The 15583-nt window shown below is 43.1% G+C and overlaps 1 protein-coding gene across 1 annotated transcript in view; it reads right to left on the bottom strand.

The window, feature by feature from the left end:
* Positions 1–15583, bottom strand: part of LOC144515146 (protocadherin-16-like) — a 94104-nt gene that overhangs the window by 13880 nt on the left and 64641 nt on the right. The window contains exons 3-10 of the mRNA XM_078245730.1: positions 8327–8515; positions 7444–7675; positions 7041–7277; positions 5568–6596; positions 4428–4615; positions 3592–3688; positions 2865–3022; positions 613–1462 (exon numbers count right to left, since the gene is read on the bottom strand). Of these exons, the coding sequence (XP_078101856.1) occupies positions 613–1462; positions 2865–3022; positions 3592–3688; positions 4428–4615; positions 5568–6596; positions 7041–7277; positions 7444–7675; positions 8327–8515 (2980 nt within the window). The remainder of the gene's footprint in view (positions 1–612; positions 1463–2864; positions 3023–3591; positions 3689–4427; positions 4616–5567; positions 6597–7040; positions 7278–7443; positions 7676–8326; positions 8516–15583) is intronic.

Here is a 15583-nt window from a genome sequence, read left to right on the forward strand (position 1 = left end):
ATCCAAACAGAGGTGAACAGATGCAGATTCGCTTGTCCGCTTAAATTTAAAATATTTCAACATAAGCAGAACAGTCATTTTTAAGTACTAGAATTCTGGACAGATGCTGGGAATATAAAGATAGAGGATAAATCTGAACGTTTTAGTATTATTAAAATGAAGAAACAGTAGCAGAAAGGAGTGTCTAGTAAGAAATAAGTAAACAACTCCAAGACATGAAAATCTTTCCTGATAGTACCCTGCAAACTGATTTTAGCAATCGGCTATTTGCGGTGATAAAAATGTTGATATCTAATGTTAACATGTGCTTTATATATATATATATCCTAGAGCCACATATGTATTTGAGGTTTGTGGCAAAACACAGGACAATACAAAACATTCTGGAAGTTTAAATTAAACTTTCCCAAAAAAATAACAATCATAATTTTCTTCAAAGAGTTCTCTCAGATGTATAACTTAAGCATCACTATTACCAGACAGAATGTAATTGATTCTGCAAAACCCCGAGTTATGTTCAATAACATAATGTTTTAAATGATCTGATTCTGCAATATGTACGCATGGCAACTATCAACATCACCGACTGCATTGGCACTGAGCTGGACTTACCAGTGTTAGGGTTGAGGCTGAATGCTCCTCCAGTGTTGCCTGACTGGATGCTGTAGGTCACTCTGCCATTCTCCCCTTGGTCTGCATCTCTGGCCATGACATAGAGCGCCACAAAGCCCACCGGCTGGTCCTCCATCACACTGACGGCTGTTGGCGAACTGAACACTGGAGGATTGTCGTTCTCATCCGTTACATACACCCTGGCCGTGACAGAACCCCAGCGTCTCTGGCTGGCATCGTGGGCAGAGTCTGTTGCCTTAACAACCAGTATCAGGTCGGAGATGACCTCATGGTCCAGCTCCTGGCCCAGAGAGAGAACCCCAGTGGAAGGGTCGAGGGTTAGTAGGCCAGGCGTGTTTGGCCATTGGTGGAGAACGGAGTACTTCAGCTCGCTGTTGGGCCCACTGCCATCATTATCCGTGGCTTGGAAAGTATAGACGGAAGAGCCGGGCTCCATGCTCTCAGAGATGACGACGGTGATAGGGTCCTCGGGGAACTGAGGGGCGTGGTCGTTGCTGTCCTCTACGTCAATGTCCAGGTGGACCAGGGTGCTGCTAGGAGGGGCCTGAGACAGGTCATCCACCTCGATCTGCAGAGTGTAGCGCGAGTCTCGCTCATAGTCCAGAGGACGAGCCAGATACACGTCTCCGGTCAGACGGTCAACGACAAAGGTCCCATCTCGGTCTGTACCCCCCACCACCATGTACGTCACCTCCCCTTCCCCTCCTGGGGTTTCTCTGTCACGGAGGCGGACCGAGCCAATAACAGAGCCAGGCTGGGCCTCCTCCAAGGAGTTGAAGGATATGGACAATGAATTGGTCTTAGTAGTCGGTCTGTTAGTGCTGAGAACCTGCAATGAAGAACAACACTGCGTGAGGATTTGAGCACAGAGCAACACACGTGTGGATCTAACGCTTCATTTAGATGCCCGGTGGCAACTCCAGTTTTACAATTTTCAATACAAAGAATGAAAAGATTTCACGGATTTTCAAGCAAAGCAAAAACAGATTTTGTCCTCTCCACTCACTTGTACTGTATGTGTTCACTGGGAAACAAATGAAACCAGTTACAAAAGGTTTTTATAGACTTGAATAACTCGCCTGCTAACCTTAATCACACTTAATCTAATACTCATGTCGCTGCCAGGAAAAATAATAGATGATAAAAGTATCACAATTCAGAGGAGGAAATGGCGAGAGGGTTTGAATTTAGCACAGGGACATATTCCTGTACTGTGTATAGCTTTATGAGAAGCGTCTTCAAAGACTACAACATTATTACTTCACGCCTTTGTATCAAAAGAGCACCATCAGTAACACATATGACACATTGTTTTAATAAAACATAAGCAGCTGTAAAGAGGGGAGGGAGAGGGAAAGGTTGCGCTGATCAAAAAACAGCAGCATTACGGACGGCTGATCTAGATACTGCGCATTGCATCCTACAGCACAGTTCCCACAGTAAGTAGGCACTCAGAAAAAAAATACGCTTGTTTGTTGTGAAATCTCACATGACAAGCTGTAAATTGGTTCCACATTAGATGGAAAAGGAGTGTTCCAGAAATAAATTAATATAGTCACATCCTATCATCGTTGGGATTTAGAAAATCAGCCTAAAAAGATGATTAAAGGAAATTATAGGAATGCGTCAGCGGGCAAGAACAACACTGCACTGTTTAATCCAATTAACTAATAATTATGACTTTCATTTTTTTTTTTTTTTTTTGGAAAGGAGGGAAAACTGAACTGGCACTTAATGGAGCTGTTTATATGGCAACTCTATTTTCCTGGAACTTATAAATCTATGTTCCTTCCAGGGTTCTTCCATTGTGTTCATTTTCTGTTCTATATTAAATATTAACTGAATTACCTTCAATGCTGTGTTTTACGTGAGTGTATATCCCCCGCCGCTCATTGCAAAAAAAAGGGCTACTGTATTAAAAAAGTGTTGAAGTCATTGACTATGACCCTGATCAGAGCAGTCTACAGCTGGCCCTCATCACAAGCCAGCTGGGAGTATTTGATTCAGACCCACTTTTCCATTTCAGATAGAAATTTCCCTTTTGAAAAGTCACAAGGGAAGAAAAGGGAGGGGATGGGAGGGGAGCTTGTCAGACGTGAGGTTGATATGTCGGCAGCTAGTCCGAGGGGCCCAGAGATATGGATCCCCTCAGCCCCCAAGTATATTCTTTGATATTAAATAGGTGAGTAGTGAGGGTGTTTGTGCTGGCCGGGCTCCAGCAAGAGTCTGACCTGAACGGTGAGGGAGCAGGAGGTGCTGCGAGGGGGCAGTCCTCTGTCAGTAGCTGTCGCCGTCAGAGTGTACTCAGCCCGCTCCGAGTGGCTAAGAGGGGATGATGAATGTAACTCCCCAGTGTTGGGGTTCAAAGAGAAACGCTCAGCCCTGGGACCTGGGAGAGAAACAGAGTCCAAACTTTAACTGGAGACCCATGTACATGGGGGAGCAAAAGACACAAACCCAGGGAGTCAGATGAAGCATTTTGTCAGCATTAAATTAAAGCCACTTTTAGACAGAAGTGATCAATTAGTAACATTACTAATCGACTCATCCATGGTGTCATATGTTTACAGTATTTACACACATGGATACCAATTATAATCTATTTACTTAGTACATTTCTAAACACAGTTACAACATTCTTTACACTAAAACAACAAAGCAAAACACACTAAAATAGTGAGAATACATGACAAATACGAAAAGCTAAAAATAAAATCAATGAATACATTAATAAAGCGATAAAACAACAAAAAAGAATCCTATAAAAATATGCTTATACCATGGCCTAGGGTGGTAGATAGCTCTTAAAAGTTCCCTGAAATGCATTATTGTCTTTCTTCATTATTTCTCATGGGACACCTCACTGAGTACAATCACTTTCTTAAAACACAACATATACTACATTAGCATATATATTGCTCAGATGGGTACTCTCTTTATTTCCTGCAGCCACCGTACCTGACAAAGAGTAGAATACGGTTCCGTTCTCCCCTTCATCGGGGTCTTTGGCTTGCAGCGTTCCCAGTAAAAGCCCAGAGGACTGACCTTCTGTCACCTATGGGTTAGAAAAAACTAATAGTTGTCACCAAAGACATAGCCTGGATCAGTGGAAGTACATTTACAGGATAAAGCCTGACATCTGGAGTGTGTCTGACTTTGCCCCTCCCTTCGAGCTAGCAAGCTACACGCTGAAAATGACAAGTTTAGAAGAAAATGTGGATCGGGAAGAATAAAAGAATAGACAATAAGAAAGAATATCTTTACAGCATTTACTATCTTCTGTAACTGGGACGTTTTGGGAGCGATTGGTGGGATTGCTGTGGACAAAGTCCACACGGAGATCCACTGGTAAGAGCCAATGAGGTTTAACCGTGTAAGAGCTAATTTAAATAGCTCACGTTACTATATTGTGTGGACAGTTAACTTGATTTAATATTTTATGTAGTGTTTTTTCTTCTGCGGGGTGCAAATGGCTCGATGGTGTTTTAAGCCCCCAACGTCGACTTCAAGGCACCAAACACAGTGCAAATGTTCCACCAAAACAAGTTCCTTTCCTTCCTGAGACTATTTAGCAGAGCCACCGTCGCTGCGTCCGGAGCTTAGCACCGCCCAAGACGATTGTGATAGGTTTAAAGAAATGCATACAACCCAGAGCATTTCCCAGAATGTATCTGTGGTGTAGCCAGACCTTACTCCACAGCGCTGTGAAGATAGAGCTTGCAATGCGAGACTACCAAAGACATTAAAGAGATTTTATTTCCTGCCTGTCTGTGTTTGTGGTCTTGTGGAATCACCTGTATGATGAGAATTTTGCCCGACTGACTGTGGGTGAAAGCGGGGTCATTATCATTGTCATCCAGGACAGTGATGAAGGCTGTGCCTGTGGAGCTGCGCGGGGGCGAACCTCCGTCTTGAACCACCACCACCAGCTGGTAACTCGACTGCTGCTCTCTGTCCAGAGTAGTCCTTGTACTGATCTCACCTGGGGAGAGAAGTGGGCGGATGAGAGGGATTTCATGCCGAGGCACTAGTCCAGAGCACTGGAATAATGATGAGAGACTTAAGAGCCAGCCAGCTTTGATCAATGACACACAACTAATAGACATGCACAGTGTGCAGATGTACATGGACATGTGCAGACACACAAATATAGGAGCTTTGGAAGGTTGACAGATGCTGCAGAGACCCGGAACTCAGCCAGAAACTAATCACAAATCAGACTCTGAGTCTCCACCCACAGACTAACAGGCTCAGCAGACCAATTACAGCCCAGCAATAAAGTCAGCGCTACTGTCACCATCATCTGACTAATTTATGACAGTGGGGAAGAGGCAAATCCCTCAGTGAATCGACTAAACAGTGATTAAGTTTTTTTCACAAATAATTTAAATTCTCGAAGTGACTTTCTAGTGGAATCATGATAGCTTGTTTTTCATGTTGATGGAGGATCTTTGAGTCCAGAGATTTGTGTGGTTATTTCAGTTTAGTTTTAGCTCAAACTACAGTAAAAAAAAACAAAAACATGTATAATAGATGTAATAAAACTGAGCATTCTGCATTTTTGGGTCAGCTGCCTTCAGAAGATACTGCAGCATACCCATTTCACATGATCTACAAAACATCCAAAATTCAGCAAATAATAGCAGTGCAGCCTTTCTTTTCTTGTGCTAGCCCCTTTGTCAACAGCAGCTTTATTTAAGCATGACATTACAGTCAGCTAACTGCTTTTTTCATTTATGCCTGCACTGTACGTTAAGCATCTCTCTCTTTTTACATTTTTACATACAGTAAATGTAGTTTTTTTCATTAATGCACAGATTATATTGTTGCTGCCTAATTAAAGTGAACCTAGGAAATCACCATTCTAACACTCCAATCCGAGAGACCAGCAATAACTGCTGCTTTGATTATTAATTCATCACATTGTTAATTACCCGTGTGGGAGTTTATCTGGAAGTGGCGATCAGGGTGCAGGAAGCGGTAGGTGAGGCGTCCGTTGGGCCCACTGTCTCGGTCTGAGGCCATCACGTGACCAAACCCTGTTCCTGCAGCCAGGTTCTCTCTCACCGCCATGAAGACCCTCTCCTGTGTGAGCCGAGGAGAGTTGTCATTCTCATCAGTCACCGATATCCGCACTGTGGCACTACCCGTCTTCTTCAGCTGTCCATGGCCTTGGCTGGCCAGCACTGTTAGAAGATACATGTCCTTTACTTCTCTGTCTAGGGCGCTCTTCACAAACAGCCAGCCACTGTCTGCAGCAATGCCAAACCCTGCAGCATCTCCGTCTGGACGCAGGTGATACGACAGCGGACTGAAGTAACCTGAACCAGGGGTTTCTCTGTTCAGAGCCCGGACCTGCAGGAAGCGGGTGTTTATAGAGGTCCCTTCTTTTAGCTCCACACGGTAGGTGAGGGTATCGAACATAGGTCCCTGGTCATTCTCCGCCTGGACATGAACCACAAGCATGAAGGTGGCACTAAGCTGGGGTACTCCACTATCCTTGGCAATCACCTGCAGGTCATAACGGGGCGCACTCTCATAGTTAAGGCTCCCTACCAATCGGATCTCTCCACTGCTGCGCTCTATGCTGAAGGTCCTCTGGATTCCACTTGGAGAAGAAAGATCATAGCATAGTTGTCCATTCACTCCGGAGTCCCTGTCCTCGGCTTGGACCCGATACACCACCGTGCCCATTTCTGTATGCTCCGGTAGCAGCAGGGACTCCGAGGACAAGGGCAGAAAAACAGGCGGGTTATCGTTTATGTCTGCGATGGTAATGTGGACACGGGTCTGGCCAAAGGCAGGGGGGTTGCCACTCCGGGCCTGCACATCCAAATCAAGAGCTGGCTGGGCTTCATGATCCAGGGGCAGACTGGTCCTTAAGGCCCCGGTATCAGGGTCCACTGTAAAGTAGCCTGCAGGGTCCCCAGAGCTGATGGTGTAGGAGATATCTCTAGAGGTGCCTGGGAAGGAACAAGAAAGATGACAAAAAGCAGAGACACGTCACTACGGCCCAGGAGGCTGCTCTAAAAGCACTGAAGTAACAGTATACTCCAAAGATGTCATTTTTCAATTTCCAGGACTGGAATAGAGCTCTAAAAACTCAGAAAATGAATATATAAACAAAGTTGTGAAATGGAATTTTTGATTGATGTTATTTCAAAGTTAGGTGTGTATAGTGGCCCAGCGCCTATTTGGACAAGTGGTGCAGGGAGCAGAAAAGGAACTCTTTAAAGCATGATCCAGTGTGACTGATAAATGTATACTGGAATGTTCTAACCTGGACTCGGAGTTGGGTGTGTGTGAGTGAGCGAATGAGTGAGTGAGTGATTAAGCGAGTGAGTGAGTGAGTAAGCGAGTGAGTGAGTGACAAAGAAGAAGTAAAAGCATGTGTTTGTAGTCCCCACCTGTCTTACTGCTGGCCTGGACGATGCCTACGACTGTCCCACGCAAGACGTCCTCTGATACAGTAAAGTAGTACTGAGTCTGTTCAAACACAGGTGGCGCCACCAGCCCTGCCACCACGCTAATGTTGACTCTGGCATTGACGAGGGCTAACAGACCACCACCATCCTGAGCAGAGATTACCATGGGAATGACAGAGTTGGCCTTCCCGTAGACAGACCGAGACAGAGAGATCACACCTAGATAAATAAAGCCGTAGACAAGATTCAAACATCACACAACATTATAAACCATGCAAGACAATAATGCAATGGAAATTGCAGGACAAAATAATTCAGCTTCTTAAATAATTGAAATCTTATGCAGCAAGTATGCAGCAAGAACTGGAAAATCACGTGTGCCAACCTGTGTCTTTGTTGAGAGTAAAGTAAGGGGAGGCCCCTCCAGGTACTGTTTTGTATGTAATCCTGCCATTCTCGCCTGAGTCTGGGTCATAGGCCGTCACTCTGACAACAGATGTCCCAGGGGCGCTCTGCGTGCTCAAACTGACAGCATAGCTGACTGGGTAGAAGGCAGGTCTGTTATCATTAATGTCGACCAGATCTACCTTCACATAGACTACTGAGCTCAGTCCACCCTGCAGAGGAAACACAAAGCTCCTTTTGTTATACCTTCACATACATTAAATCACGAACAGAAACAACACAACTGAAAGCAGGATTTAGACCACATTAATGGTGAAAGTCAGTAAAAGTATAAAACCAGCAGTAAACCTGGTTAAAATTTCAATGTAAAGCCTCCCAGCAGGTTTGTGCAGGGATACAGATTGATAGTTTCCCTCGGGAGAGAGCAATATGTCATGACCTGTGGAGGGTGAGAGAGCCCGCCTCAACCGAACAATCTGTTTCATAGGCTTTTCATTTGCAGAAAATACAGTGCAGGCTTTTAATTTGGACCAGGTGGCAAAACGAGGGAGGCGGCAGTCCAACTTGTTAAAATATTACTGCCTGACAGTTGAGGCATTTCTCCATCTGATTGCTTTAACATGGCCGCAGTAATTTTCTTTCATTTTAAACCTTTTATTTGTTAAGTACAGGATATACTCTTTTGCCATAGAGAGCCATTCAAGATTTCGTTTTTCACTTGGCTGCGCCAATCAAAGTTTTTATGCACAGTTGGCCATGTCTTTGCTCTCATGTCTGTATGAAAAGCACGGCTGCTGTTTATAGGATTACTCTGTGGCTCAACGGATTCATATTAAGCATGATTTCAAAACGCTGCGGCTCACCCCGTCCACTGCAGTAACAGTAAAGTCGAAGCTGGCCGGCCCTTGATCCCTGTCTAGTGCAGTACTAGTGCAGATCTGGCCGGTCTCCTTGCCAATGGTGAACCGAGAGGGAACAGCGTTGTTAGTGCCAGAGCCAAGGGAGTAGGTAATGGAGCCAAAAGAGCCGCCGTCTGCATCTGTCGCAGTCACCTACAGAGAAGAAAACATGCTATTGGTTAAAACATTCCAACATTGCACATTCAAATTAAAATGTATTATGTTGGAAGTGAAATATCCTACTGGATAAACTCAGCAGTTTCCATACTCATTAATAAAACTATTCTAAAGCCACAGCAGATCAAATCAAAATTCTATTAGAGCGATGTAAGAGTAATGACAATCCACAAACTGAAACTGGAGCACCATACCAGGTGCATCTTTGGACCGGCTTTTTGTTGTTTATCTGAGCCTGAGCATGAGCCAAACAGGCCCTTTGGCAGAAAGGAATGAAGGAGGATGACTTGTACAGGCTCTGGGAGGGCTGCCAGCAGGGAAAACTGCCTGCTTCAGGAGTGGCGTCTGTCTGCAAAGGACAGTGACAGGGACGGCTGGGGAACAGTGGGATACCACACAATATGCTTCAGTGCAGCGCATTATACCCTAATGTAACGTCCCACATGCGGTCTGCTTTTAATAATGCCGCACATCTACAGAGGGCTGGAACTGCTGGAGCTATAAAAGCAGCTCACAAGCCATCAGCCGGGGAGCCGACTCAATTACTACAGGATCTCCCAAGACAGCGCACGGGCAAATACACCAATCACATCGGGCCCCTAGGTACCAGGAGCATAATTGTTTGCAAGTGTTGGCTCCGAATTGCAGGTCGCCAGAGATTACAGTAGGTTTAAACCTCACAAGTTGATTAGAATTCTCCTTCCTTCCACCTTTTATAAATGGATTTTTTTTAGGAAAACACTAATTGGAAGAAGAAGAAAAAAAGAAGCTCAATTCATGCTCCGGGGCTCCAACACTCAGCAGCCGAGAGCCTCCTCTGTGTAAGACGGAGTATTCATCAGGAACATTGCCAAGAAAAATAAGGCAAGCCATGCTTATCATCAAAAGCTGAATTTCTTTTTTTTTAAGATGGCATTGGTATGAGTGCGAGTAGATGGAAATCATTAATTCAAGGTGATGAAGGTTTGGCCGCGGTTAATTCAGGCTCCATGTCTTTCCTGAGCAGATGGCAGACGGGGGACTCTGCAGAGAGCATGCCCCGCACTCTTGACTGTAACTCCTAACAGAGGGTGAGCAGTGTGTAGGAGTGAGGGAGTTGTAAAGCTGGCAGAGACGCAAGCCAAAGAGAAGAATAATAAACCACATGAGGAAAGGGGAAACCAAGAGCAATACAAGAAAGTTACTCCATCTTTTAACGCGCGGAGGCTGCAGCTTACTATAATATTTTATCATTTTGCAGGGGGACAAGTTATTTATAACAACCCCACAGCTTCATATGCTTGTTTTCTTCACAGTTGTGTGATGAATGTCAGCTGGAGGGAAAGTTGAGGGAGCATTTTAGCAGTACCTGGATCTTACAAAAAAAACTTTAAAAAGCCAAAAGGTACTCTTCATACACTTCCAGATCTGTAGGAAAATATTTCCCCTCTTGTGACTGACCCATTTGTGGCAAGTGTTGAATGTACGAGCTATTTGAGGAGACTTTGCTTTCCATTTAAGCCACAACCATCAATAATTTTTTTTTACCAAGTACACTCAAATACAGTTCCAAAAAAACATGTAAAAAGCCCACATTTATATTTATGACACAAAAACTGAAAGAAAACAAGTTGAAAACGGGGGAGGAGTTGGAGCTCTTTTGACTCTATGAATCTATAATGATACACAGTAAAAGTTACTGGTGTGTTCACCTTAACACAAAATTCACAGTAAATTAAGGGTTTCCGGTAAGTTTAAAACAAGGTCAAAAAGTACAAAGTACAGTGTGTGCTTCAGAGATATTCTGAGCTTTTCTGTTGAGAACAAACTCAGAAGAGACAGGGGATTCAGTGATGGGTATGCCATTTCAATTCATTTACATGAGGAGGATCCGGTGCTTTAATAATTACACTTCTCCCAGTGCTCCAGTACGGCACACAGCGGCGAGGCCATTTGGAGCCATATGTGGTTTGAAAACCTGAGAACAATATGTTCCATGAGTTAAGTGTATGGCTTTTTGGGGGGAATGTACAGTAAGATAATAAACCACACAATCACATTTGCATAAATCCTAAACAGTGTAAGTAGAATGCCTGAAGCAATCAGTCTATTTTGGAATCTGCAGAGACTGCAATTTCAATTCCACTCTCTAAGTTAATAGCAGCATATCAGTGTCATCTCGCTGGAATGCAGAGACTTAGATTGTCTAATTTGTCTGCCACACATATGTAACGACATATGAGGCAATATGCAAATACGAAAATGAGCAGGATATTTAGCCAAACCCCAAACCATGAATCCTGAAGAGATGAGGATAACCTAATAAAATGTGGCCTCGGGCGTCGATTAGGATAAATCAATAACACAGCGAGTAGAAATCTCAACAGATGAAACAAGACTCTCACAAAATCTTGAATAAAGACTGAAACTTGCTTGGGAAGTTACGTAATGCTGCAGTTCAGCAGCAATGTCACAGCAAGAAGTCATGCATCATTTATCTCAATACTTTGACAACACACGTTTTCCCTTTCAAATATTCATTTTATCTTACATATTTGTATTAACAAAGTCTTAATATGTACAGTACCCACATAGGGTGAGTAGTACATTATGATTACTACCTCCTCTTCATGGGAATAGGAAAAGAAAATATGTATAACCAAGAAAGTCATTTAAGATGTGCCAGTCAGTGGGAATTCTCTGCCCTGCAGGGGGGAGAAAAATACCACTCCCCACTTTGTCGTATCCATCTTGACATGGATATGAGGGGCCTCTCTTTCTGTTTCCCACTGACTTTTTACTCTTTCTACTGCAATCTATAGGTATTATGCAAGGTCTCTGTTTCGATTGGATTAAAAGTTCAAAAGCAGGAGTAATCTTAGATCATCCGCAGCAGCCAGAAGTATTCTCCCTACACTCTGTGTGTGTGAGTGAGGCATGATGAGAGCTGTCTTATCAGCAGGGGAAAGGCAACGTTTGGCCCAGTCCTTAGTAAAACAAGCTGGGGGAATCCAAAGATAACTGGGGTACTTGTGGTTCTCCCATCAAATTCCAGGAGCCTTCCAGAGGAGACTTTCTGACTGGTAGTCCAATCCGGAGAACAGGATTCACAGGAGAGAACATGCCTTTGTATGTTTATGTATTATATGTTCAAATGGAATAATGATTCTGAGGCTTTTGGATGCTCCAAAATGTACTGGCCCATGTCCTCACTCTGTGGTCTGAGAGAGTGCCAGGCCTGGAAAAGAACAAGTCCAGGATTTGGGTGCTTTCTATTTTTAGAGTTGAATTTCCCAAAAGGCCAATTAGGATTCTTATATATGTTTGACCATTGTGGCTTTCTAGTTCTTGTTCATATATTTATGTGGATAACACAAACGCATGTAAGTCAGCATGACCAAGCTACGGCTCCTCTATTCATCTGCATTGTGCAGCCATGCAAAAAAATAAAGCTCCACCATGAACAGAACTAGTGCAAAAACCTTTGAGTAAATGATGTAGAGCCGAAATCATTGAGGCCAACAAGGGGTGAAATTAAAACGATGTAGTTTGAATCATGCTCCCCGTATTTTAGAGTGCCCAGTCAAACAAATCTGTCTCACGTAGTCCTTAGTGAAACCAGCCAATCAGGACTGCACCTCTGCCAATCCAAATAGGCCACAAATGACGGAGTGCATGTGTAAATGTTTGCCAACTGGGAAATTATCACACACATCAATCAAACTCTGCATGCACACATCCACGTTGAGTGTACATTATACGTAAGCAAAGACAGTAACGTACAAACACTGGGGATAAAGGCATCGCTCATTACAGTCTTGTGATGCCTGGAGAGCAAAAGAGCGAGACCAATTACACCAAAATCGTCTTTGTATTCACCAGGAGCTCTTTGCAAACAAACTGAGCACAGACAAGTATGCACCAGTGGCTACTGTGACTCTGGCCCAAATTAAACTCTGCAACGTTGTGGCATTGTAAAGAAATGTTCCACAAATACTGGATGACATTTCTAAATCTTTTAAGCTCAAGTTTATGACCGAGCCTGCTTTTCTCTTACTTGGAGATTGCTGTTACTTAAAGCACCATATGCAACTCATTGGCCGGTTGGCCATTAGGGGTGGGAATCTCTTGGCACCTCACGATTCGATTCCGATTCAGAGGCCAATGATTCGATTCTAAACCGATCATCGATGCATCTCGATGCAACCATTTTTTTATGTACATTTCCATGCATGATTTAAAAAAATATACATATAAATCTGAGTTTGCTACTCAGAGTTTGCTAATCACTTCCTAGACAAAGCAGCTAGACAAAGCTTAGATTTTGACATTTATTTGTCACACACAAGTTTTAATGAAACGTTCTGTCTACCGAGGTTTTTATTTTGTAGTCATTCCATGCCTTAAACATGCTTGTGAAGGTCACCTTCTCTCCCAGTAATCTTCCACGTCAGAGGCTCAGTCATGTTTAAAGGTGGAGAATTGGCTTCTTAGAACATGAAGGTGTCAGATGTAATGTGATATATATACAAAATGTAATTATTTTTTCTCCTTTTGGCCATTTTTGTGTGCTTTCTTTCTGCACTCTTGCCTAAACTCTAAGTTGTTGTCACTCTGTTTTCTGATTTGTACTTGTCTGGAGACAGTAAAAAAAAAAGAAGAATTGCGATGCATCTAAGAATCGATTCTTTTTCCCACCCCTATTGGCCATGCAACTGAGATGCGTTTAAATAAGTGCTTAAGTAACAGAGATCGATGTCAATGTTCAACAAGTTTCCGACATTGGGGATCTAGAATAAAGAGGACCTTATTTAAAAAGCTGTGGAGACTTATAAAATGAAAGGAGCCGAGTACTTCACCCACTAGAGAGATTTTAGCTGCCATCTTTAGTGTAATAGGTATCTTAAAACCCAGTAATGCCACAATGTATCAAATCTCAATCTGACTTAACCTGACTTCTACAGCAATACCAAGCTTTACAGATATTAATTCAATAATACCAAATAACAGTTTCACAGACATGACCAATTAAGGTTGTAATAGCAGGACTCCCACAAGAGCAATTACATGCAGTGGAGTGCATTGATGGAGTGACATGGAGATCATTAAAAGACAGTAAAGGCAAAGAGGAAAGCGTAGGCTCAAAGATATCAAAAGAGCGGACGAGTTGCAGAAATCTGGACGGAGAGTTGCTTTGAGCTTTCACAGCTGGTGTGAAGCCGTGCACACTCCTCTCCCTCTATTGTCCTGGCATCACTTCTGAGGACAGCAGAGATGAGGAGAATGAGGCGGAGACTTCCTACGGGCCTCTCTCACTTCTCGCTAAAGTAGCAGATAGGTAGGTCGGAGACTTTGTGACATGTCTACCACCACACTAAAGGCCCAGACAGAGACCACACCGGACCGGTGGAAGGAGGAAACCCACACACTGTTGACCAATATATCAAAACTCCAAACATTTGCCGCACAGACAGCATTATCTGGATTCCGTCCAACCATGTGTGAAAGATTTTGGTGGTTACTCAGGAGACCAAAAGCTGATATCTTCACGGCATAGTTTAAGACATGTGTAAGGTCTACGCAATGGTGACATTAAATACTAGCAAACTGTGGCCTGTGATGTTCGGCTGCTTTATAACTGTGTGATAAAAGTAATGACATTTCAAAAGATGTCCCAGCTGAAACAGAATGAAGGACGTTCAAGAATCATCCCGTCTACATGCAGTACTGTATCTGTACAGAGCAACTCTACGTAGTATGACAAAGGGAAGCCAGAGTAGCACTACCTGGCTGAAAGACTACGCACATGCTACGCTCTACTGTGCTAATAAGGAACTTCAATGGCTGTGAGGTGACGTACAAAACGTTAACATTTGTATTTTATTTTTTGGAAAGGGATGTAAATGGTATGATTTCCAAGAACTGTAAGCTGGAGGGAGGAGTGGAAGAAAAAATGGTTTAGTAATCTTCACAGTTTATAATATTGATGCAGCTGAAGTTTCAGTTTTTTCTGCAGAGATAACTCAGATCTTTGTCCATGAAATAAAGGTCTTATACTGCACCATCTCAGTCTCCTGATAATTCACTGATTCATCCTTGGCATCAGAAGGTTTTTGACACTATCCTGCATATTCCTCCAATTTCTGAATACTTAAAATGAAAGGTTTGGCACTAGTGAAAGGCAATGGATTTCTATTTCATGGCCATTTATCAGATATATTTTGATAATTCTTGCAGGAAAGATCACAGGGTCGTCAAAGAAATTGGGCTTCACCTTCTCAGGACTGTTAATATCCACAGCAAATTCAATAGAAATCAAGCCAACCATTTCTGAGACACCTTATCATGTGCCAGTGTTAGAAAAAGCAAAATGTTGACCTGAAGGAAGCGCAGGAAAAAGGCTACAGGGGTCATGTAAAGTGTTGGATGGATGGATGGAATGAAACATCAAAATGCTTAACCGAACTGCTTTTGGGAGGAAAAAAATGCTTTTCATTGGGAGCAAATCTTTGTGTGTGGCCTGCGAAATAAATGCTATTCACAGGAAACGCTCAAATTTTGAGCGTGACTATTTTAAATGGAAAATCTTCCATCGGTTCTCAATTATCCTTTGCATCATTTCTGTTGTAAAAGCCTCAGCAACGTTGCACTGGCATTGGCACAGAAGCATAGTCTTTATAATTACAGACCAAACAGCTATGTAGAGTTGCATTCATTATTAGCAATTCAAATTCACAAAACCTCATTCAGTATCCCTGCTTGGCTTCACATGAACAATCTTTTCCAGATTTGTCAAGTACTTTCCCTGTCCAGATGTCCATTAAAATACATCTGCTGTATTGGGGTATCCCTGTGAAACACCATATAACTGTCAAGGTCAGTAACCATCTTAATCACACTGATTTCTCTTAAAATATACAGCTATGTGCCAGTTGCCAAATCATATCATCCAGAACTGTCCTTTCACTTTGGAAATGACTTCCAACTGTCCTTGCAGGGCCAATGACTCGACCAGACTATAACTGTAGACGAACACTAATAACATCCAGTACACATGTGCTGAAG

The sequence above is a fragment of the Sander vitreus genome, chromosome 3 (assembly GCF_031162955.1).
Source record: "Sander vitreus isolate 19-12246 chromosome 3, sanVit1, whole genome shotgun sequence".
NCBI lineage: Eukaryota > Metazoa > Chordata > Actinopteri > Perciformes > Percidae > Sander > Sander vitreus.